Source organism: Manacus vitellinus, unplaced genomic scaffold (genome assembly GCF_001715985.3).
Source record: "Manacus vitellinus isolate BGI_N305 unplaced genomic scaffold, ASM171598v3 scaffold_21_pilon, whole genome shotgun sequence".
Classification (NCBI taxonomy): domain Eukaryota; kingdom Metazoa; phylum Chordata; class Aves; order Passeriformes; family Pipridae; genus Manacus; species Manacus vitellinus.
In genome coordinates, this window is record NW_021939546.1 from 1,733,250 (window position 1) to 1,756,335 (window position 23,086).

Here is a 23,086-nt window from a genome sequence, read left to right on the forward strand (position 1 = left end):
TCTTTGGCCTGATGTTTGCTGCCAGGGTGGGTGCAAGGGGGAGGGACAGAAGGGGAGCTGATCACATCCTGCGGGAATGTGCAGGGTAACACAGGGAGCCCACACAAGCCAGCAGGTGTGTGTATCGGCTCGAGTCGGGCCGAGTCTGTGCAGGGTCTGTTTGCCGAGGGCTTCCGTGAGTCACAGCCGGGCTGCCCGACACCCGCGGGGCCTGCAGCGAGAAGGGCCAGGTTCTTCTCCTGAGGGAATCTGCGCAGTGGCAAAGCAGAACAGCTGTAGCAGGAGATGCAAGTAAGGGGGAACCAAACTTGTCTTTTCTTCCCCCTTCTGGGAATTGTCTCTGCTTAGTTTCAGGGCCAAGAACGTATTGTGCGCCCTATGCAAACTTGGGGCAGTTTTGCTTACACTTGTTTTCTGCGGCATTTCACTGAACTGCTGGAGTTTGCACAGGAACAGCTGACCCGGAGTCACTCCCCGAGGGGCAGCACGGCGGGCTTTGTGCAGGGGGTCTGCGGGCAGCCCGGGGCCGCTCCTCGTGGGCCTGGCCCCAGGGCAAGGTTCCAGCCCAGGGCAGACCCTTTGAATGACGGCCCCAGGGCACGCCGCATCCTCTGACTTATTACAACGAGATTTTGTCTCGAAGCCGCCCTCGGTTCAGGGGGCGCAGCCCGCGGTCAGGCTCCGCCGGTACCGGCCGGGCCCGCAGCCTCACAACACCCGCTGGCCGGCCCGGCGCAGGGCGGGGCCCTCTGTCCTTCGCCCGCCCCCTCGCGGGACCCGTAGGAGCGCCCGGCGGCCCCGCCCCGCCGCTGCCGGTATTTAATAACCGGGACCTTCCCCCGAACCGTCTCCGGCACCGCTGCGGCACCGGCGAGATGGCGTCCACCAGCCGGTACGGGGCGGGGGCCGAGGGAGGAGTGGAGCAGCTCCGCTCCCGACCGCGGCACAGAGAGAAAATGGCCGCGCCGCCCCCGCTGCCGCCCTGGGACGGACCGGCGGCCATCGCCGCCCTCGCCCGGCCCCGGTGCCTCCGGCTCGGCGCTGCGCAGCCGGGCCCCTCCCGGTGTCCCGTGTGCCGGGTTCGCCCCGGCTCCTGGGCGGCGGGAGGCCGGGAAGGGCGGCCAGGCGGCCGCGTCTGTCCGTGCGGGCCGTGCGGCCCCCGGCGGAGCGGCCTCCGAGGGGCCGAGCTCACCGCCTTTGCATCTTCGTGTGGCTATTGCCGGGCAGCGCTCCGAGGGGACGCCAGCGCTTTGCAGGATTTCGTGGCGATTCGTGACTGGAGTGGGGGGCCCCTCGTTATCGCAGCTCGGTGCGAACGGCGACCCGGCGGTTCCCTGTAGGGCCGGCCCCCCGCACCGCCGCACCCCAGCGCGGCTCCGGCCGGGCCGGGCCCCGAGGGCCTCCCGCCGTGCCCCGGCCGGGCAGCCCTGGCGGGACCCCGCTCAGCAGCGCCCTGGCCCGGCTCCACCCTATCGGGCCTGGAAACTGCTTGCAGGTTCCCACCCTAAATCCGTACCGGCACCAGCCAGTGACCAAACGGGTTTCGGGCTCGGAATTCTTTTCCCTGGAGACCTGTCGAGCTTTTCTTTCCAGTCAGGAATGAAGGAAGGCTCATGAAGCAGACTGTGGAATGACTCTGTAACTCTTGCTAAACCTGTCCTAGGATCTAGGAAGTGCTTCCTTTGCTGAGATGGCCTTTACACACGTGCCATGCATTTTCCTTCAGCTTAGTATATCGAGCCCCTATGTTGCAAGGAGTACGGTATATCTCTCTAGATATACGAGTTAAAATTGGCATAGGAAGACTAATTTTTACAATGTTATGTGAAGGTAAAGTCTGAAACAAAACTCTGATGGTATTCTCTGAGGCTTCTGTGTTTTGGTTTTTTTTCCTGGTTTGCTTAGTGTGTCACTAGCCTTTTGTGTAATGCCAAATGTCAGATGATTGTGAATGCTTTGTTAACAGTTTTGTCATATGAAACTACTAACTGGGTATAGTGAGAAGGAAAGTAGTTTAAAGAGTTCCAGTGCAGAATTTTGAGCATAATTTACATCTGAGAATCTTGTGTGTACATTTGCTTTCTGGAGGCTTTAATATTAATGGTGATATTGATTTTGTTTTCAAGTCAGATATTTTTCTGAACAGTCAGTGGATTAAAATGTTTGGAGTGTTTCTTTGTATTTTTGACTCATCAGAAATATCTAAAAAATTAAAATTAAGATGGAATGTACAGCTTAGGCTGTAGTATATATTTTCTTAAGTCTCTTATTTAGATTTTTAATGTTTTATATTGAGGTGGTTTTGGTGCAAGATACATTGCAAAAAGATGTGGAATTTAAGATCTGAAGTCTTGATTGTCAAATGCAGTGTTACAGCATTTAAGTAAAAGGTGCAGCCTAGGTATGCAGGTTAATAGTCAAATTGCTGTAAATTCTGTATTATTTAAGTGTTCTTGTCAGTAAGGAACTCTTATGCTTTTGGATATGCAGCCTGCTTGTTTAAAACCAATTAATACTTCTCATTTTTTTCCTTAGTTTGGATGTACTTCCGCGGGTGACTTGCCCAAATCATCCGGATTCCATTTTAGTGGAGGATTACAGAGCTGGTGATATGATTTGTTCTGAGTGTGGGCTAGTAGTAGGTAAGTAGCTATTCATGTTTTTGAGTTACCATGTAACTTAAATGATGTGTGTGGCTTTGCTTTCCTGCAAAAGTGGTGTATGGTAATTCGAGTATTTAAAGATTCTCCCTCAATGTCCGATTGTGCGTGGTGGATTTTTTTTTTTTTTTTTTAGTGATTGTCTGTTGGCTAAAAGCTTACTGTTCTGAATAGTCTGTCTTCTGGTAACTTCTTGCACTATGAGAAGAATCAAACTCTCTTTAAAGACTGAAAATTTAAAGTATGTCATAATATGAATTAAAGTATTGTGCTGTCTACTCCAGTATTCTGTCTTTAATCATGACTGTTTCAGCTAGGAAAGTATAAGAAGTGTTATAAGAGCTCTTTGTGAAATAACTTGCTTACAAGAAAAAACAACAACCAAAACACAAAGCCAAACCCCAACTAACCTCAGTTTCCCATTAGCTAGAGGTTATCTTCTGCCCTGAAGGATTTATCTTTACATCATTACCAGCACCTGTGTTTGTTAATTACTTCTCCTAAAGCTTTTATGACTATCCCAAGTGAATATCCTGTTTTTCCACTGGAAATTTTGCTGAGCTCTCTTACTTTGTGTAGCAGCAACTTCCACAGACTAAACTGTATTTCTAAGTATAATGGAATATTTAAAATAAAAGACCTTTTAGATATTGTCTTTGTTTGAATGACAGAGAGTTGTTGTAGAACCTGCTGCACATGCATTTTTATGTATCTTTTCTAGGATGAGCATCTTATGTGCACCTGAATGTCTTTATTCCTCTTATGTGGGAAACTTTCTGTACTTGTGTTATTAATTCTTTAAACTCTGTTGATTTCTGTTAATTTATTTTGGGCCTGCCATTGTGAAAAGAAAACTCTTCTTGAAGAGTACACATTTGGGTGATTCATTCAGTGGTGCTAAATATTTCAAATGGTTTATGTCCCTCTCTCTTAGACTGTGGTGGTTTTATTTTGGCTCGTCAAATTAAAAATTTTTGTAAAAAGCTAAAAGTTTAAAGAATTTGCAGCAAAGGTAATGCTAATTTAGCCAGGTGACTAAAACAGATGTGCTTTCTTTATGCAAGAGTAAACTTCTACATAGCTTATTAAAGTGAATGTTAAAATATTTAAACTTGAATACTAGTTTCCTTTAAAATTATGAAACCATTTGAAAAGCTAGAGGAAGGGTTGTTACTGCTTTCTTAAAAGAAGGGCTCGTTTGAATTGCATAGTTTCTGATAAAGGTCAATGACTCAGAATAAATTTGTTAGTTAAAAATTCAAATATCCACAGCAATATTTCCTATTGAAATATGGTAATAGGCTTCTAAGTTACTGCTTAAAAAAAGTTTGGTCCATGTTCAGCTGTTTCTGTGGCTGCCATAGAAGTTGAACAAAAGTTTAGAAAAGCCCTTCTTGATCAGTTTGTAACTTTTAAGATAATTCTGGCTTTAGGAGAAGAGGGAAATATTTTTCTTTATAAATGTAATTTTTAGGAACTTGGAAATTGTTGGAAGTCTTACTTCATGTACTTTGTTACCTAGTCACAAGGTATTCTCTCCTTAAAGGTTTATCTGAATTAATAGCATTGGTGATTTCTTTAGTTCAAGTCGTTAACACTTTCAATGGGCAGACTCATTAGAATATTAATAGAAACTGTTAATGAGTTGTTTTTAAAATGTGTTTAAAATGGTCTTAGTGAAATTTACAGCCAACATTACTGGTAGGGTAAAAAGTGTTTTTAAGTAGGCTTTTCTATGGCTTTGTCACCAAAAGGCTTTAACAGTGTTATGCTGATTGTTCTCATTCTGTCTTGCCTTCCTTCATCTGTTTAGTTTACCTGCATATGTCCAATTCATTAGCTAGGGTATCTAGCAGGTAGTATGGCCAAAGAGAAGTGTGAGCACTCCAGACTTTTTTCTCATCTGGTCTGGTAAGAAATTTAGAGGAGGTGTAAACCAGATCCAGTTCTTGATGCCCATTTTCTGGAGATGCATGTGAAGTAGGCACGTTTTAAAGGAGTGAAGACGAAATTTAGTTTTCATATGTTCCAAATGCAACTTCTGTTATTTGTTGCAGACACCATGATGCAAGTTCCCCTTAAGAGAGTAGTGATTTCGTTTCCTGTTCTTACATGGAAAAGTTTCGTGTTTCAAGGCTTACGTAGGTCATGATCACATATGAACAGAACCCACTGAGAATATATTTTGGGGTGTACTGAAAGTTAGTGAGATCTTTATTGCTGAAGGGAATCAATTAGAACATTTAAACCCCCCACAAAACTCAATATATTGTGTAGCTGAAGTGCTACAGGTGTATTTAAAAAAATGGTGCTTTTAGTGTCTGCAGAGCACTGCTGGTGTATGTGGAACAGAATGGTAAATGCTGAATTTGTCTTTATTTTACTGTTGTAACACTGATTTTTTTTTTCTGATGTGTGTGCAGTTTAGCTGCAGACAGAACTAAGAGACTTTGCCTAAACTAAGTATTTGCATTTGATGTTTTTCCTGCTTGCTATGGCAAAGTACTGAAGCTTTGCATTTATGAAAAAAGTGTGAGTTAATTTAAATGTAGAACTGTCTCATAGGATAAAATGGCTGGTGCATAGATAATTTTCAAGTTTTGTAATCAATTTTCTGGGAATATGAGATCAGATCAGTAGTAATAGTATTATGACTGATCTTGCATTTATCAGGTCTGCATCTGAAAGGGTAAAGCACTGGAAAAGTTTGGGGGAGCAGGAGGCTAGGAGAAGGAGGAGCTGATCTCTAGCAGTTGAATTCATATTTTAGGCAGAGTTGTATATTGCAAGTACTACTTTCTAAAGGGATTTTTGAGAAAGTTTTAGTCAGAGATGTATTCTACTTACAGGTTCTTAGTCTCAATAAGACTGAAGTTAAATCTAGTGTATTGCTTTTTCTTTGCACAGCATTTTCCACGTATTCTAAATAAACTGTGCTGTTTTGCTGTGCAGTATTAAAATAATTAAATCTGGTAATGTCAGTACGACTGAAGCTGATGTCTGGTTTATTATTGTTTCAAAATACTGCTTCAGTCTACTGAAAACTCTCATCTGCCTTTTCACTGTTACCTTTTGTGGATTAGCTTGTGTTCTGTCTTTTCATGGTAATTATTTCCAACTTGTTAACTTTTCCTTCCTGCTTTTTTTGCATGAAAGGCATTTGGAGACCTAAATTACAATTATCCATGGAATTTTGATATTGATCTGGATTGACACACGTCTGAAACTTTACAACTCTATGCCAAAGTTTCTCTGCTGTCACAAGTATTGTTTCATTCTACATACTTTTCTCCAGTCATTCTAGGCTATGTGGTATAATAAGTGAGAGCTCACAGAGTTCCTGGGGCTCAGAGAAGTAGTTAGTTCTTTGTTTATTTAAAGTGTTCACTGTATCTCATTCTTCTGACAGACTTGGTGGGGGGAAAAGCATGTTGTTCAAGAACAGAAGTCTAGTAAATCTTCTTTCTCAACAGGTAAATATTTTACTTACTACCTTTTAGACAGTAAAAAAGGCTAGAAGTCAGCTGATGTGCCAGAAGGGACTGAAGAAGGCAGAATCAAAGCAGTGGAAGACAAAGCACTGAATTTTCTTGATGTAGCAAGGTGGTGACCTGAATTTCAGAGGAAGATAAGAACAAGTCCAGTGGCATGTACTGCTGTGTAGCACCTCAGCTAATTAGGAATGCCTTTCTGATCTAAGACTTTCCTTAAACTTCTGTATAGCTTCATTATATGTTGTCTTAGTGTGCAGGAGTTGGAGCAGTGAGGAGTTTGTTTTCAGCATGGAGTAAGTGATTTTCTGTAATTGGTTAGCTCTGTCTGCTTCAGTAGGCAGGAGTTGCTTAGAGAGGAACAGTGCTCTTGTAGGGAGTCAGGAAAAAAGCAGAAATCTGTCTTCTGCTGATGAGGATCCTTGGACACATATTGACTTGTTAAAGCTTGGAATTGAATTATGACCAATATCCAGATATTTATTCCATGTTCTATGTATACCTGAGTGTTCAGTTGAAGGATTTTGGGGAAAAATATTCAATAGCTTGTGGTCAGCAGTAAGGCTGCTATAAAATTGTGTCCAAGTATTTGTTTGGCTAATACTTCAGAAAAGTTTGGGGTCTGAATGGTGCATCGTAAATTCAGGTGTGATCTGTGAAGATTAGGTAAGACTTAACCATACCACAGGTATTTTTTTTTGTCTGCAATATAATAAACCAGTAGGAAGGGGTTTCACAATTGCCTCTCAACTGACCAGTTCTTTACTCAACATGTCTGCCATTAGGGATAAGATTGCTTGCTTCTGTGTAGATGCTTGTTTTCTGGAACCCAAAGAAACCATTTTTTTTCAGCTGCTGGTAGTATCCTGTAAGTGAGGAAGGTGCTTAAATACTTCTGACTTGGATCCAGTAGAGGGCAGTTATGTCCATAGGGAAAAATCTTTTAATATTTGGGTGCATGTTCACATTTACTTCTTTCTGCAAGTATTACCAATCTTTAAAATATGAATTCTTAATTCAAAGTATTGCTTGAAAAAATAGGCAAAAATCTTTAGATACAGATGTGTATTAGCAGCTTTTATGTGGTTGCTGCTTTTGTGCTTGGTGTCCAGAGCACTAAAAAGTGTCTGACAACAGTTGGTCCTTGCAAAAGGACTCTTTGCATTCAGAGGAAAGCTAGTTATAAAGAATACTGATGCTTAAAAACATTCTGAATAGTTGAGTCTTGCATGAGCATTCATGGATGCTTGATTTTGTACAGGGAATTTATAATATGAAGAAAATAATTTGCTGGTCTTTCTCAGCCAGCATTTCAAATAGTCTGTTTAAATTCTAACTCTTTTCAGCTTTAAAGACAAGGGGGGTGGTTCTAGCTGTTCAACAATAATGCTTGTAACGGTGGAAACAGACTTTAGATGACAAAAGTTGGCATCTTTTGTCAGGCTTTGTAATAAGCACCTCTCACAGCATGAAATTTCTTGAAGGGTTTAGGAAGCTTTCTAGTTAGTGGGTTCTTGGCTGGAGGCCAGAGGTGTTTGAGAGCTGCTAATACTTCTGTTAGGTAAAGTACTAGATTTATCTAGTGGAATAACACTGATATTTTGAATCATGTTATTTAGGGAATGACTCGCTTCTTATCAGATTGACAAAGTGACTTAGGGCAAATAAGGGCTAGAAACAATCTGAACTCCTCTGATGGAAAAAGCATCCATAGCCTCTAATTTTTGTGATGTAGTGTAGGTCAGGCACAGCATTTTTTATTGAGATTCTGTAGTTTGGAGCATCCTTCACAAGTACTTGGGTTGTTAATCTTTTAAGGGCCTCAAGTCCCAGAGAGGTGTAACTTGAGCTGACCAGACTTGTCCACCAGATCGTTTAACATTTCTACTCTCATTTGCTTCTCCAAAACCATTGTGCGAGCTGATGGCTTAGGAAACCTGGAAATCCTTTTAGATTTGTCATAATTGTGATATGCAGGAGCTGCTAAACCTTTGTTCTTGTAGCAGTCACTTGCCTGTGGTGCTGTACTGCCTGTTTCAATCCAGAGTTGCCTTTTGATACTTGTATGATGCTGTTGACGTCTGGCAACCAGCTGAAATTGTCTGTGGCTTTTTTGTTTGTTTGCTTAGAGGTTTTATGTTTTGTTTAGCATCTGAAAGCCTGCCTTAGTTATTTTGAGTAGACTGGTGTTGCTGGTGGTGATGATGCATTCATAGTGTAGATAGTAATTTATTGAAAACGAGATAACTTTTGCAAAGAATACTACTGTCTTACAAACAGCTGGAAATTTTGTAGAAAAAGCTGTGGCTGTAAAACTTTTTTCTGTCCCATGAGTTTATTCTTTGGTAACATTTAATACATCTGGTCTTAAACAGAAGTTCTAAATCTGTAAAATGTGGGGGGGAAGGTTGAGTACTACTGTATGGGGAAGGTATATAAGGTAATAAATAGAATGTGGAGGAGTAGATACCTGGAATACTGTGTCTAACTCTGGGCTTCTCAGTACCAGAAAGAGAGAGACTTGCTGGGGCAAATCAGCAGAAAGTTGCAGAAGTATTTAGGGGTTAGGAGAGGCTGAGAGCTGAGACTGTTACTCTCAGACTGTTCAGCTTGGCTCTGTGCAGTTACATGTCTTCATGATTCTCCCCAGCTTGTAGTCTGCTACACAACTTTTCATTGTAGTTTGTCTCAGCACTTCACTCTGGTTAATAAGGAGTTGACTGAAATAAAGTATAATCCTATATATATATTTTTAAATTTGGCATTGTCAAATGCTTTTAATTAAAAGTATATGTGCTCACTAGATGGCAGCAGATTCCTTAACTAACTGTAAGAATGAAACATTCTCTACTAAAAATAGGTATTTTGGGACTTCAGAGTGCAAATAAACTTTTAATACCGTATTTATGCTAAGATTAAAATATTAATAACGTGTAGAACTTGATGGAATGTGGAGCTAACATTAGAACTTCTCTGAAAAAAACTTAACATGCCTTCTCAGAACTGTTGCACGACTGGATATGGAAGATTACGTTACTTGGGGCTTGAATATCATCACATGTCTTGTTTTGGTCAAATGTCTTCAATTTGCAGCTGTATCGTCTTTGGGTAACAAAATGCAGAAAAATAAGAAAATAAGTGTGTTTTATGAGTTATTGCAAGTGGAGTGCAACATTAAAATAGCTGGTATTATTACTCTGTAAATATGTAACTGAAAATTCAGGCCTTGTTGAATGAAAGTATTTTCCCTTGAGAAATCACCTTCTATTTTTAGGGGAGGAGTAAACATACATAAATTTTGATGTATAGATGTTTTAAGCTAATTTTTAAGAACTGTTCAAAATTATGTTTTAATTTTTGAGTCTGACCTGACTTTTCTCTTACATTTCTGCAGTGAATGTTTTTTGTGTTTGTCAGTTGTGAAGAAAAGTAACCTTGGTCTGAGGTTGTCTGTTCTGAGCAGCAGTTCTGCATTTTACTAAATGAGCTTTTCAGAGGGTGGGCAACTTGAGTCAGGGAAGTTTTGCAGTGTGTGTTTGCACTGCAGTCTGTTGGACTGTATTTTAAAGAGGAGCTGAATACTGGAGGAATGGTTTACAAAAAGAAATGGAGCAATGGAGAAAAATTTATCTGTTGAGAAAGATGCTTTAGGATGTCAGCCTGGAGATGCATTTCACCAAGATTTGGTCCTGTAAGCTGTTGTTTTTCTATGTCCATCAGAGGAGGAAGCTGAGAAGATGAACTCACCCATTTGAGGAAAATTAAATAAAGGCGTGTGTAATGTAACTGTATCTAGTAAAGCTTATTTTTGTTCAAAAGAACTGCATCAAAAGGAAGTAGCAAAGGGAATATGCAGCCACTCCCATCCTCACTGTAGCTTGATAGAGTTGCCAAAACCAATATAATGTGAGAAAGCAGAGACAATTTTATAACGTACTTACTGGGAGCTTTCTTACTCTCATGTTTGACTATTGGGCCCGTGTTCAGCTGCTTCAGGAAAGCCAGTCAGTAGTGTATGACCCAGCAAATACCGTTTAGGACTTGAAATCTTAACTCAGGATCAGTTTTCAAGGCTGATTTCTTACACTGCTTTTTGTAAGACTGAATTTAGTATTTTAAGGTTTTGCTTTGAACACTTAGGGTGGGGCTTAATTGCATCCGTACTAATAGCATAGTAACAAAGTGGGTTCTTTATGTTTTGAAGAGTTAAAAATAAATGCCACATTCAGTGTTTTGTTTTTGTTTGTTGTTCAGTGGAATAATTCAGTTAATTATCCTTGTAGCCAAATACATTTTCCATCTATGGAAACCTTTGGACCTATTCCATTTTTGTTAATACTTCTAGCTTGTGTCACACTTTTATAGGAGCCTTAGGTGGAATGTGCTGCCCAGGACCTCTGTATATTTTCGGTGACACTGACAGTATACAAGAAAACTTCTTTTCTGCCATAGCAGATTTCTTGGCAAAGTAAAGATATTTGCATACTGTGTCTTAATTACACAAATGCTTTATATTCAGTGATTTGTTCTACTTAATCTTTTCTCACTCTGAAATAGCAGTCTCAATCCTCTGTTTGTAATATGTTTGCCAAAGCAGGCAGTGATATAACACTTTTTTGTTAGAGCAGGAATGGTTCATAACTCACAAGAGGCAGATCCCTGGGTGAGTCATTTAGGTCATTCCCACTTGTGTGGAAAAATATTACATCACTGCCCTGTACTCAGTGTTCTATTTATACCATGCCAGAATTTTAAGTACATTTTGCTTTTTTTAGATGCTGTAAACAGTATTGGGGGCTTGTCTAAAAGTAAAGTTGCTGCTAGGCCATAGAAGGACCATTACTGAATCAAATATTTACAGAGAGTCCAGGAGCCAGAGGAGCACGCTGTCTGCAGATTCAAGCTTGCAAGGGCAGGGGGGAGACCTTTGTAGCAGAAGGAATGGATCTGTGCTGCTTTTACTCTGCTGTTTTCTTAACCCTGTAGCTTTTGATGTTTTTTTTTTCTCCTTCCCCTCTTGGTTTTCATTAGAGCAGCAAATAAAGGTGGAACCATAGCTGTGAGCATGTCTGACAGACACTGATGAGAATGCCTCTAACCTAAAGTTATTCTTTTTGGTTGTGGCAATTTCTTTTGGTTCATTCACAGCTTTCAATTTCAAGTATTCTCCTTGCATAAAGTTATGTTAAAAATAGAGTTACTCTGTCAAAATAGATCCCTCCTATATCCCCCAGGTATGTACCACTGTCCATACCTCCTGTATTTTCTCCAGCTTTGTATCTTGTATTACTGTGGTTTGCAGAGTGCTTTTTTATCTGTCTGTTAGTTTTCACTGGGTTAAATCAGCCTCTGTGGTTTCATACTAAGACTTCCATACCGGAAATTTCTGTTGCAGTCAGTGCTACTTATTTTTGTGCAGATGTTTCTTTCATGACACAATTAAACACTGATAAAGGTGGTGAATTTTTCCTCAGGTTTAGCAAAAAAGGGTGACAATTACTCTGAAGTTTCTTCTGATATGCTACACAGAGCTGTGATCTCCTTTACTGCATAACACTTTTCTTAGTGTTCTTTTTATGTTTTTCTGTACATGTATTCTTAAAAATTCTCTAGTATTGCTCTAGAGGCAACATGTTTGAGATGCAGCTTTTATGAGATCTGTGAATAGAATGAACTGCACTGCCAACAGTGGGGTGGGGGCTGGGGTTTGTGTGTTTACTTTTGTGTTTGGGTTTTTTTCCCCCTGAGTTTCTATTATTGTGATTACTGTGGGGCTTTTGCCTGCATCAGAGTGTGGGTTAGTTATTTCTCAAACTACGAAGTTGCTGTAGGAAAGGTTTAGGTGAATGTGAGATGAACAGAGGACTGCAAGCAAAGTTGTTTCATTCAGAGAATGTGGGTTTAGTGCTTTTTCTGCTTGCTCTAAATCTGTACTGAAACTCTTCCAGGTATAACAGGGTAGATTAATAGTTTTGTATATAGATTGTATGTTCATACTGTCAAGCATCGTAAATGAAGGGGAATTGGGCAGGGTCAGAACTCAAAGAACAAGAACTGAGCTGCAAAATGTCATGGTGGGTTAGAAGGTGCAAAGTTGAGAGTAGAAAGGACCTGGAACTCTTGCAAAAGAAGTGATTTACTACAACTTAATGGGATTGTGTGTGATAGATAATTCACATGTGCACCTTGAACACATGGAAATGTGAGAGAACTTGTTAAGTTATAACAACTGGCTCATTTGTCCAAGTGCTGAGAACATCCTGACTTCAGCTTGAAATCAAGGTCTTGATTCCTTTTGCATACTGAAAATATCTTTTTGGATAACTGTACCTTTTTGTGTTCTGGATGCATTTCTCTAGTTATTTATGTCTTCTGTGCAGCTCTTATAGCATTTTTTTTCCATTGCCTTAACCTGTAATCCTAAACATTTTGGTATATTGTCCTGCAAGTTACTGTTCTGTTTGGGAACGCCAACAGACTGCCTTCTTACAACGGAGAGCTCAGAGGTCTAACCTAATGTTCTGAAATATTTCATGAAACATTATATTAATGCAGACTATTGCTTTCTGTGATCTCAGGTGACCGGGTCATAGATGTAGGGTCAGAGTGGAGAACTTTCAGCAATGACAAAGCAACAAAAGATCCATCTCGAGTTGGGGATACCCAGAATCCTCTGTTGAGTGATGGCGACTTGAGTACAATGATTGGCAAGGTAACACTTAAAATATGAAATTTTACTAAGTTTGAGTGTTTTTTGTGTCAAGTACATGATTGTATGACCATAGGGAAAATATTCAGTGTATTTATTTACAAATATTTTGCCTGAACTGAACTCATACATTTCAACAGTGTGTAAAATGTGACTTTTTCCTGGGGGTAGCAGGAAAGGGCCAACCTTCACAAAAGCAAGAAAAGTCTGCAGTGCTGTGTGGATACTTGCCCCACCCTTTGGTATGATGCTGTAAATAGGAAAGCTGATGTTGCAATTTTTAAAGAAGCACTCTGACTTAGCAAGTGTATTTGAGATGATTCTGAAATAAGATGCTTAGTTCTGAGATCTCAATAGCTAGTACTGCAAACTTGAGCTGAATTTTTTTTTTTTATAGTAAAATCTGTATCAGGTTCATATTGGAGACCCGGAGATCTACATGCTTGTTGTGTATATTCTTCCAATTCATGTTAAAGCACTAAATGTAGAATTCTTTCATGGTGTGAGTGTCCCAGAGGAAAGTATTCCATCTATATTTGGGTTAAAATTTAGTGGTAAATCATATCTTGCTGTCTCCCATGAGAGGGCAAGCAAGATTAGTCACATAAATGCACTCCCTTTTAATGAAGCAGTGACCCAGGTAAGTTTTCTTTGTCGTACTTTCTGTTACATTTTTTGCTGCAAGAACCAAATTAATTTTTGTGGATTTCTTGAATGTTTCATGAAAGATGGTGCAGTTGCTCATAAATAACTTAAAAATGTATTGCTGCTTTTTATTTGCTTCTGCTTCTCGGAAGCTTTTGTTCCAGTGCTGTTGCAAGGATGAAGAAGTAAGACATATCTGAATATGTATGGCTATGTATAGGGAGGTGTGCAACATACTTTTCAGCCAAGAATTTTTCAAAGAGATGAGGTTGACTAGCAAATACTGATGGACAGCCAATCTTTGACCATTAGTGAAAAAGAAACCTTGTGTTCAAGGAATTGTCCAAGTAGATGCTTGTGTTTTGGACAACTCCAAGCATTGCTGCCTGTAAGATTTTAGGTGGCTTTTGGAATCCATTCAGGCAATAAATCTGTACTGCTCCATTAAAACTATTGGCTCTGTGAAGCAGTGCCACAGAAGTCACTGGGATTTTAAAAGTCACTTGTGTAGGATCAGAAAGATTGTAGTTGAGAGGGCATGGACTTCTGTTACTGATTTGGTCAGCTGTGGTAAAGATCAGAAGTAGACCTTTATAGATAGATGGAGAAATGGACTGTTTGCTCCAGGTTCATGTTGTTTCTCATTTTGGGACTGTGTAAATACAGGGTTTATTTCTGAGAACTCAGTTTGATTCAGTAGGTAGAATGACCTGAGCTGCTTTGGATTCTCTATCCAGGTGAATTGGGACTTGTGTTGTTAACACTCTTCTCTCTGGAGGTTCAGATTCTAATTTAGAATAAGAGGGATGGCAACCTCAGTGAGAGAAGACATAAAGAAACCTCTGTGGAAAGTTTGTCCATGAAAACTAAAAATTTTCAGAGATGGACATTCAACTAATGAAACAGTTTTGCTGTTAACCAGAACATTCCATGATAGGCATGACCAAACTTGCTGAAGCAAAGAGTGTCATTCAGTGAAGACAAGATGTGGGAACGTTAGTGTGGCATGATTTAACCTAGCAGATCTGAGTAAAAATGTCCGAGTACTGGAACTGCCAGGGTCGTGTTGGGGAATGTAGAAGGGGCAATTAGTCCAACTCTGGATACTTTATTTGCATGGGGAGGAATTGTAGAAGAGATGCATTATTGTCTGTGTGAAATTGGGGGTCTCTTTGACAAACCAGGATGCTTTTTGTATCAGAGTTCCTGTGTTTGTCTTGCCAGAGCTGAGGCTCTGGGATATCAGCTCATTGATGTGAACTCTGTATGAGGGGCTGCTTTTTTTTTCAGTCATTTGGAAGGAAGAGAATGGCTTATATCAGAAGATGCTGAAGAAATCTCCTATCAGTGCAGAAAGGGCATGAATTTTGCAGCAAAAATAACTAAACCAAGGAAGTAGTACATTTCTCACGCAGTCTTCTGAAGTCCCTGCCAGTAGTAGGCTGGGATGAGAGTTGACCTAGATATGCACAGTGGTTGAACAAGGGTGAAATTGGTGTAGTCATGAGGAGGGTAAGTAGTATGACAGAGTACAGAACAACCTCCATGAATTCCAAAGAATGAAGAAGGTAAGATTGTTATTTTCCCAGTTCTTAGAATGGCCCATAGTGGACCCCAAATCTGTGTGCCAGAGATTGCTTTAGCCTTTTGCATGGGACAGGGAACAGGAGTATTCCTTTCTGCCATGTAGGACCGCAGATAATAGAATCTTTACAGCAGACCTGCCCTGCCCTCCCAATAACACTCCCACCAAAAAAAAAAACCAACCCACCCTAAAACATTATTGTGGAAAATCCAAAAGAGAAGGACATAGGTAATTCTCTTGGCATGTTGTATTAGAGATGATTGTTAAAGTCATGGGAATGTAGGTGTAAGTGGAGTCTAAACCAATTACAACAGTAAAGTTCTGGTGACTGGCTATTGCCTTTACACAGTAAAGGAAGGGGGCCAGTTCTGCTTCACAGAATGGTTTGTCACTCTTTCCTCTTGGAAGCCAGGAGGTGCTGCTCTAGGGCTCCTTTCTTCTGGGGATGTGTGGTCTGTATCTGCTCACAGCAAAGGAGAGGCTGCTTTGCCCATGCAAAGGGATTAATTCCTAACTGGGTTTACTACTTAAGGAACCCATCTGTCTGAGGCAGCAGCAGCCTGTGTTGGAAGAAAGATTAATTTGTCTGTGAAGAGGAGGGTGAATAGCATAGTTAGCTGTGGTGGAAGTGGTTTGAATTCCACAGGCAGATCTTCAGGATATTGGCACAGAACTGTAAGTCTCTGAAATTAGATACTGTGTGCTGCAGTTGATCTGATTACAATGCAGATCAATTGGAGGTGTGGCGAAGTCTCACATTAATTGGGACTTGATTGCCAGAATGCTATAGTTATTTCTAAAATTCTTTTGTAAAATTAAAGCTGCACAAGCAACTTCTAGATCTGCCTTGATATAAAGAACTCTTTCCTATGAATCTAAAAGAAAATTGAAAGTTTCGTTTCCTATCTTGTGGAAAATGTCTTTTTGTCACCCTTGGTAGTTAATTGATTCCTTCTTGCAATGACTGCAACTCCCAAGAGAATTTAGATTGTTTGAACAAAGAACTAATGCAATCTCTTGGCATAGAATTCCTATCCTTTGATCAGATATCTGTGAAAGGAAGCTGGCTGTTGTCAAACTGCATGGCCTGAACCTGGTAGTGCTATATTGAGAAGCAATGGCTTCTCAATGTCAGGATATCAGGGGCTGATGATTGAAAAAGAAGAAAGGATCCATCACACTGTATAATGAGCTGGGCAAGAAGACTACTGGATCTGGGGGCATGCCTTGATGCTGTGGTTAACCCCAAGTCAGTGATGTGGATGATGCTGGTGATACTTCTACTTTCTGCTAAATGTGGTATATACTGGGGTATAAAGCTGTTGGCTGCCAGCACTGTAAGCCTGACCACCACTGAGCCCCTTCAGAGATTAACACTGTTTATTTGACTGTGCTTTCTCACTTTAGCAATCTTGAATGCTGTTTCCAGGAGGTTTATCTTCTGTTCGAAAGCCAAACAGGTAGAACTCCTGACTTTGACAGATACTTTTCTTGGTGAGATGGGAAAGATAGATGTCTCAAAGGCCACAGCAGTAAAACACAATTCTTAAAGTCTGTTTTATTTCAGCTAAAACTGTGTGGCTTCTGTTTTTTTTTTTTTTTCCATGGAGGGAAAGGCACTCCTAACATGGTTGTCAAGGGCTGAAGTCAACAAAGCATTGTCCCTCAATTGAAAGCTCCAGAAGGAAAGTAGATGGTGCATTTAAATAGCAAATGCAGGGAGAATAGCTGTGGTTTATGTAAGCAATGGAGATGGAAGAGTGTTTTCCACCCCTTTTATAGTTGTGAACTGTATATTGGGTATGGCTCTTGGAGAGCAGTCATATCAGCAGGGTTAAATCCTTGCCTAGTTTCAATGTACAGCACCTAAAACCTAAAAGATGTTGGTGGTGTTTGGTGGTTTTTTGTGTGTTTGTGTTTGTTTTTTTTTTTTTTTTTTTTTGTTCTTAATCAGTGGACTAGGGAAAATCTCTGTGGTGAAGGGGAATACTTTCTGGCCCCAGGAGAGAGCAGTATTTCCTGGTAAAATACTATCTGGCATGAAGCCTGATAGACAAGGACTGGGGACTTGCTGTTGTTTGTGATCACTCTTCTGGCATCTACAAGAGTTTGAGCCCATGCAGTTCCTGTAAGCATTTGTGGATAGTGCTGGTCTAGGAGCCATTTGATGCACATGGATGTTGTAACACAGTGTAGGGAAGAGGGATATGAGTGATGGCCAGGAAGGAACCTTTTGACCTGAGACTTCTGTGTGTTTTGGGTCAAGGAAGTTCTGGCATAATTTTTGAAAGGAAGGTCTAGTGTTGTTCTTTGTGGCCTGAAGTCTGATTTGCTGGATTCTTGCTTTTTGTTTATCTTTATATCTTACTGGAAACCTTTGGCTAGTTGGAAGTGTTCATCCAGTCAAGAAAGTAAGATTGTCTGAGCATCCTTCTGCTGTGTTGGTGCCAGGATCACTTCTGGATGCTTGTTTCATATGAAAGGATGTTTGAAGAAGTAGAAAAACAAGAACACTCTTGGAATCTAGCATCTGTTATAGAGGGCCTGTTCAAGGAGCTAGGGAAACTTGTGAGGGAGAGTTCTGTGCCAGAGTCTTCAGTTGCCACAGCAATATCAAAGTGTGTGTGCACCACAGGTACGTGTCTCAGCAGTGGAGGTGTCTGCTGAGCCCATCGGAAATGGAGTGGGATGGAGACCTTGGGCATGGGGAAGTGGGCCAGTGTAAGTGAATGGTCAAGTGTGTTGACCTGAGTGTTACTACTTTTGTTTGGCTGAGTGTTACTACTCTCAGCCAAAGAACATGTATTAAATGCAGAAGCACACAGAGAGATTATAGGATTAGAGGCTGTGTCAAAATAGAAGGGCAATTCCCAAGAAATGGGTCAGGAAAGAAGAAACTGGGCAGCTCAGTAGAAAAAGGTGATGCCAGGGCATGTTCTGTCCTTTGTTCACTGTGTCCTCACCCTGCTTTGTACAGCCTGGACATCCCGATACATTGCTCAGTCTTCAACATGAGAACTGTGTGCAAGTGCCTAGCCAGGTTATCAGTCAATCACAGAGCAAGACCTGCTTTGTGCTTACTGTTTTTGGCAGAACAGACAGTGCAGTAGTTGGTGTCTGCAGCGGGTTGCTTAAATGACCAAGTCTGTCTGGAGTGAATTGGATGCCCCTGCCCAGATAAATTGTTTGAAGGTGCCAGAAAGGAATAAATGCATACAAATTCAGAAAATGCAGGTTTCTACTGATGGCAGAATTGTGAAGAAACATTTTCCACTCGAGAGAACTCATGGTCCCCTGTGCACTGTGACAGCAACCACATAAGTAATCAATATAAATTACAGACCAATATAAATTGGTCTTCCGAACTTAACAGGCTATGGAGTTGTCATCAGCTATCACTAATCTGATATGGCATTATTTGTTAAAGACATATTTTGGACTGCTAGCTAATTGAAAACATTAGATGTTTTAGGCCCTTGTAGTTGGGCAAATTTGCATATTTAATAGAAGTGTGCAGTTTGCACTGTAACTTGTAAGATACAAATGAAACACATGTCAGAAACTTGTTTTGAAGTGTCCAGGTTGAGTTTGTGGCTCTTACTTCTAAGACCTCAAGCTTTTCTTTTAGGAGGTCCATCATTTTCTGGTAAAGTCAAAATCTATGGATATTTCCATTTTGTGACTAAGGTTTTCAACTGCTAGCAGGCACAGTATCAAGTTGGGTCTGAATAGCTCATTGTTTTGGATGTTCTTTGCCCATGCCTTCACTGTGATAGTTGAGTTATCATTGTAACAACTGGTTTCCAGCTGGCCACAAATTTGTTTTTCCGACTCACCAGTGTGCCACAGTGCGGATGCAGTCCTAAGGACACGTGGGTTGCATCGAATCTAAATCTTGGACCTCAGCATTGGTGACAGGAGTATTGAGATGCACACATTAAACTATTTTTATATTAGGAAGGAAAAACCCTTGTGTAATCTGTGGTCTTTGGAAAGCAATTCACAATTTGAGGCTGGTGCAAAGCGTAGAACTTGAGGTGTGAACGATGCTCGAGTGAATGATTCACTTTCAGTGATGTTTATTTGAACAACTGCTTGAACTGATGCCTTGGAATAAAACTGACAAAGCTGGAAATGTTTGCTCTCGAAGTGAGGAGGAAGTTCCTTGTGTTATTGACAATACAAATCTTTCTTTTCAGGGCACAGGTGCAGCAAGTTTTGATGAATTTGGGAATTCCAAGTACCAAAATCGCAGAACTATGAGCAGCTCTGATCGTGCGATGATGAACGCTTTTAAAGAGATTACGAACATGGCAGACAGAATCAACCTCCCTAGAAATATAGTTGTAAGTTCATGTCTCCCTTCCTTAAATTGTTCTGGCATTGACTTAGTTAGCATAATATAATGAGCACATGAATTTTTGATATTGCTGCTAATTAAATGGCCTAGAGTTAATTAAATTTCATCTTCTTGCGTTGAAGGATCGAACAAATAATTTATTCAAGCAAGTGTATGAGCAAAAGAGCCTGAAGGGAAGGAGTAATGATGCCATTGCTTCTGCTTGTCTCTACATAGCCTGTAGGCAAGAGGGCGTTCCAAGAACATTTAAAGGTAAGTTTTCAGTGACGCAGATTCAATTTTGCTGTGAAGTAAAGGTCTAGTTACTGTCACTGTAGGAGGTTGGTTTTCTCATTCTTGGACTTTGTCAAATTGGTTGTTCTCATCTACAGCTCACCTTTGAGGGGGAGGGTAGAAGACTCTGGAAATTTGTTGCATTTGTGGAGTAGGCTCTTGGGCATGGGATTTTTGGTCATACTGCATTAAAAAGAATTTAGCATTTGAAAGTTACTCGTGAATGTTGGGGAAACTTAAAAGGCATAGCTTTGATGGGAGAATGGTGGGGACTGTTGTAACTGAATTTGAACCAGCAGTTCTGCAGTAAATTTAGGCAACTTTTCCCTGACAGGGATGCAGCTCTCTAGCACTGAATACCAAATTTCCCATACTAAATGAGCTGTATTAATTTTCTCCTTACAATAAATGTGGTTGACTGAAGTTGACAAATGTTCAAAGCTTATTTAGTGACAGTGGCCTTCTTAGTGGGAGTCAAATTTGATTATTTTGGGGGAGTAAATGCTGTCGAGCCTGAAGTTTAATTTTTATTCTTTCTTTAGAAATATGTGCAGTGTCCAGGATTTCAAAGAAGGAGATAGGTCGGTGTTTTAAACTTATTTTGAAAGCTCTTGAAACCAGTGTTGATTTGATTACAACTGGAGACTTCATGTCACGATTCTGTTCCAATCTGGGGCTTCCCAAACAAGTACAAATGGCAGCAACGCACATTGCCCGTAAAGCTGTGGAATTAGATTTGGTTCCTGGGAGAAGCCCTATCTCTGTAGCAGCTGCAGCTATTTACATGGCATCACAAGCTTCTTCAGAGAAAAGGACACAAAAAGGTAAACCAGCCTTTTTTTCTTTTAGTTGACCATGTTTTCCTGCTTGAAAGAATATCGAGTGTTGCTGTGAAACCTGGATGAGGTGTGTGCAAGTAGTGATAAGCTGCCATCTGACTGCATACAGCAAGGACCAAACCAGGATCTCCCAGTCCCTGAAATGGAGTAACTGGCTGTGCTCAGTGTAACTGAGTTCATTTTCATCTGGCACTAGGAGTGTTGCATTTTTGAATGCTATGGACCACTGCATTCAAAGGAGCATAATTTAAGTTTACCCATGCAAATATTTGCTTGTGTACATCCTGCTGCTCTAAAATACTCCAAACACCAACTTGCAGGCAGTTGTAGGTAGCACTATGGCTTAGGATTACATTGAGTCTTCAATCATTCCAGGAGCCAGGGAATCATCTACATTAGTACCTGTTCCTTGACTTCTTGTGAGCCTGTGGTAGACTGAAAGCAGTGGGACAGCAGGATTTGCTGTAGATTGCCTTGGGCATGACTCCCCGCTGGTATGGGAGCCCTTGGGGAGCCAGTAAGGAATTCAGGGCTGTTCTTGAGCTTCAGAGTAGCATGGATCAACCCCCAGGGCTCATGGGAATAAGACCTACATGAGGATAATGCCCTAGGGAAGGAAGGGAGCTAAGGCTGCAGTGGTTAGAACTTGATGTGAGGAGTGGATCCAAGTACTGGCAGCTGGCTGGGGAAGCTCCATTGAACTGTCTTGTCCAGTTCAGATCAGAAATGTTTAAAATGTAGCAATTTCTTAGTGGAGAGTTGCTTTTAGGTAAAGAATAGCCTTTATCTGTCCAGTTGTGGTGTTTTGTTCTGCATTCATAACTGCTGATGTCCCTGGAGCTTTCATCATGTTGGCAGCTTCCCGGGCACGTGAGTGAAGCAGAGCTCAGGCAGTGCAGTGCCATCATCTGTGCTCGGAGTGAGCTGTTGGACTGTGCCTCTTAGGAGTGATGGCTAAAATACACCAGGACTCTGTACTCCTCCAGTGTCCTCAGACAATGAGGAAGGCTTTCATGCAGTCCAAGGCTTAAATTCCTAATGTGGTTAAATCTTGGATAAATTTAGTTTCTGTGCATCTCAAGCGTTCTCTCAGCTTGTTACAGTGCTCTGTGCCTTTGCCTTATTTCTCGGTGCATTTTAAGGTAAATGTAGTTCATGTTTAGCTGAAGGTATCACTTTTTTGCTGGTTTTTTGCTTGTTTTGCTTATATTTAATCAAAGCACAAAAGTGAAGATCCTGATGTTGATGACAATTTATTGAAACATTGCTGATCATATGTAGAGTTTGCAGTAGATGTTTCTAACACTCTTGGCCCTCTACAATTTGAAACTGATGTTATTCCAAGATTGATGGGTAAGTTGAACTCTGGTATGTGAGAAGATAGACTTATGTATGCAAAGTATTAATCTCCACAGTTAAAACCATTTCTGCTAGGCTTTTGGGAGAGTTACAAATGAAGCAAGTGTCTAGCACTTCTTGATAAATTATGCTTGCTGGTTTCTTCAATATAAATGGCAAAAGTAAAAACTAATCACTTCTCTGCTTTTTATTGTAGAAATTGGTGATATTGCTGGTGTGGCTGATGTTACAATTAGACAGTCATACAGGCTGATCTACCCTCGAGCTCCAGATCTCTTCCCAGCAGACTTCAAATTTGATACCCCAGTAGACAAACTACCACAGCTGTGAAATTGCAGAGGGTTAATTTCTATTAAAAAAAACCCCAAACCCAACAAACTCTTTATTTTTGCCTATAATAAAGGATGTACAAAGTGTTAATATTGAGTCTTCATGTTGTGGAACTGGAGGAGATGGAGATGGAGCGTAACTGCTGGAACGCAGCACACATTCCAAGGGTAAACGAGCTCATTGTGGCATTTTGTATGTATATACTAGTGGAAGAAAATATTTAATGACTGTTGCAACAAATTTAATTTCATATTGTTGTACTTATTTAGATTTCTTTTGTAGGGATCTAGTAAGATGTATTTTGGAAAATTTAAAATATTGTGTAATTCCCAAATAAACTGTTTTCCAAAAACACTTACTATCTTGTGGGTATGACTGCAATGTGATATGCACGTACTGTTGTACATGCTGAGAACTGGAATGCAGTCCATGGAATGGCGGAGTGAGCTTCATACTCACGGGCTTGGTCACAAGGCTGCTTAAATGCTCGCTTTCTGCACAACTCTAATCTCTAGCGTGTTCCAGTATTTGTAGGCAGCTGTAGGGAATGGATGACTGCACCCAGAATGCAAGCAGCTGACAAGCCGTTTAAAGGTTTGCACAACTGCTGCAGGAGATTTCCAAATTGGTTGCAAAAGGTTTAGTGGCATCCTTGGCCCAGTGTCCATGATTTTCACTGATGTCTCTGCTTTTCTTCTTGGATGTGATGACAAAGCAACCAAAGAGAAGTATGAGGACTCACTTTAGTTCAATTCCTGGTAGCTTCATGATGCCTTTTACCTTCCTTTGTACAATCCCAAGCATTTCTAGTGTGTTTCTGTTGAATGTTCTGACC

At 40.8% G+C, this 23,086-nt stretch overlaps 1 protein-coding gene across 2 annotated transcripts; it reads left to right on the plus strand.

Annotated features, from left to right (window-relative positions):
• The first annotated feature begins 761 nt into the window (after nt 1-761).
• Nucleotides 762-22,584, plus strand: GTF2B (general transcription factor IIB). 2 transcript variants are annotated; one of them, XM_029959672.1, is made up of 7 exons: nt 762-892; nt 2,536-2,642; nt 12,730-12,863; nt 19,290-19,436; nt 19,573-19,702; nt 20,266-20,547; nt 22,118-22,584. In XM_029959672.1, the coding sequence occupies exons 1-7, from the start codon at nt 876-878 to the stop codon at nt 22,249-22,251; spliced, it is 951 nt and encodes a 316-aa protein (XP_029815532.1). In that variant the 5' UTR covers nt 762-875; the 3' UTR covers nt 22,252-22,584. The 2 variants fall into 2 exon arrangements, with proteins under 2 accessions (XP_029815532.1, XP_029815533.1); XM_029959673.1 differs by lacking the exon at nt 762-892 and adding an exon at nt 1,812-1,830.
• Nucleotides 22,585-23,086: the final 502 nt, after the last annotated feature.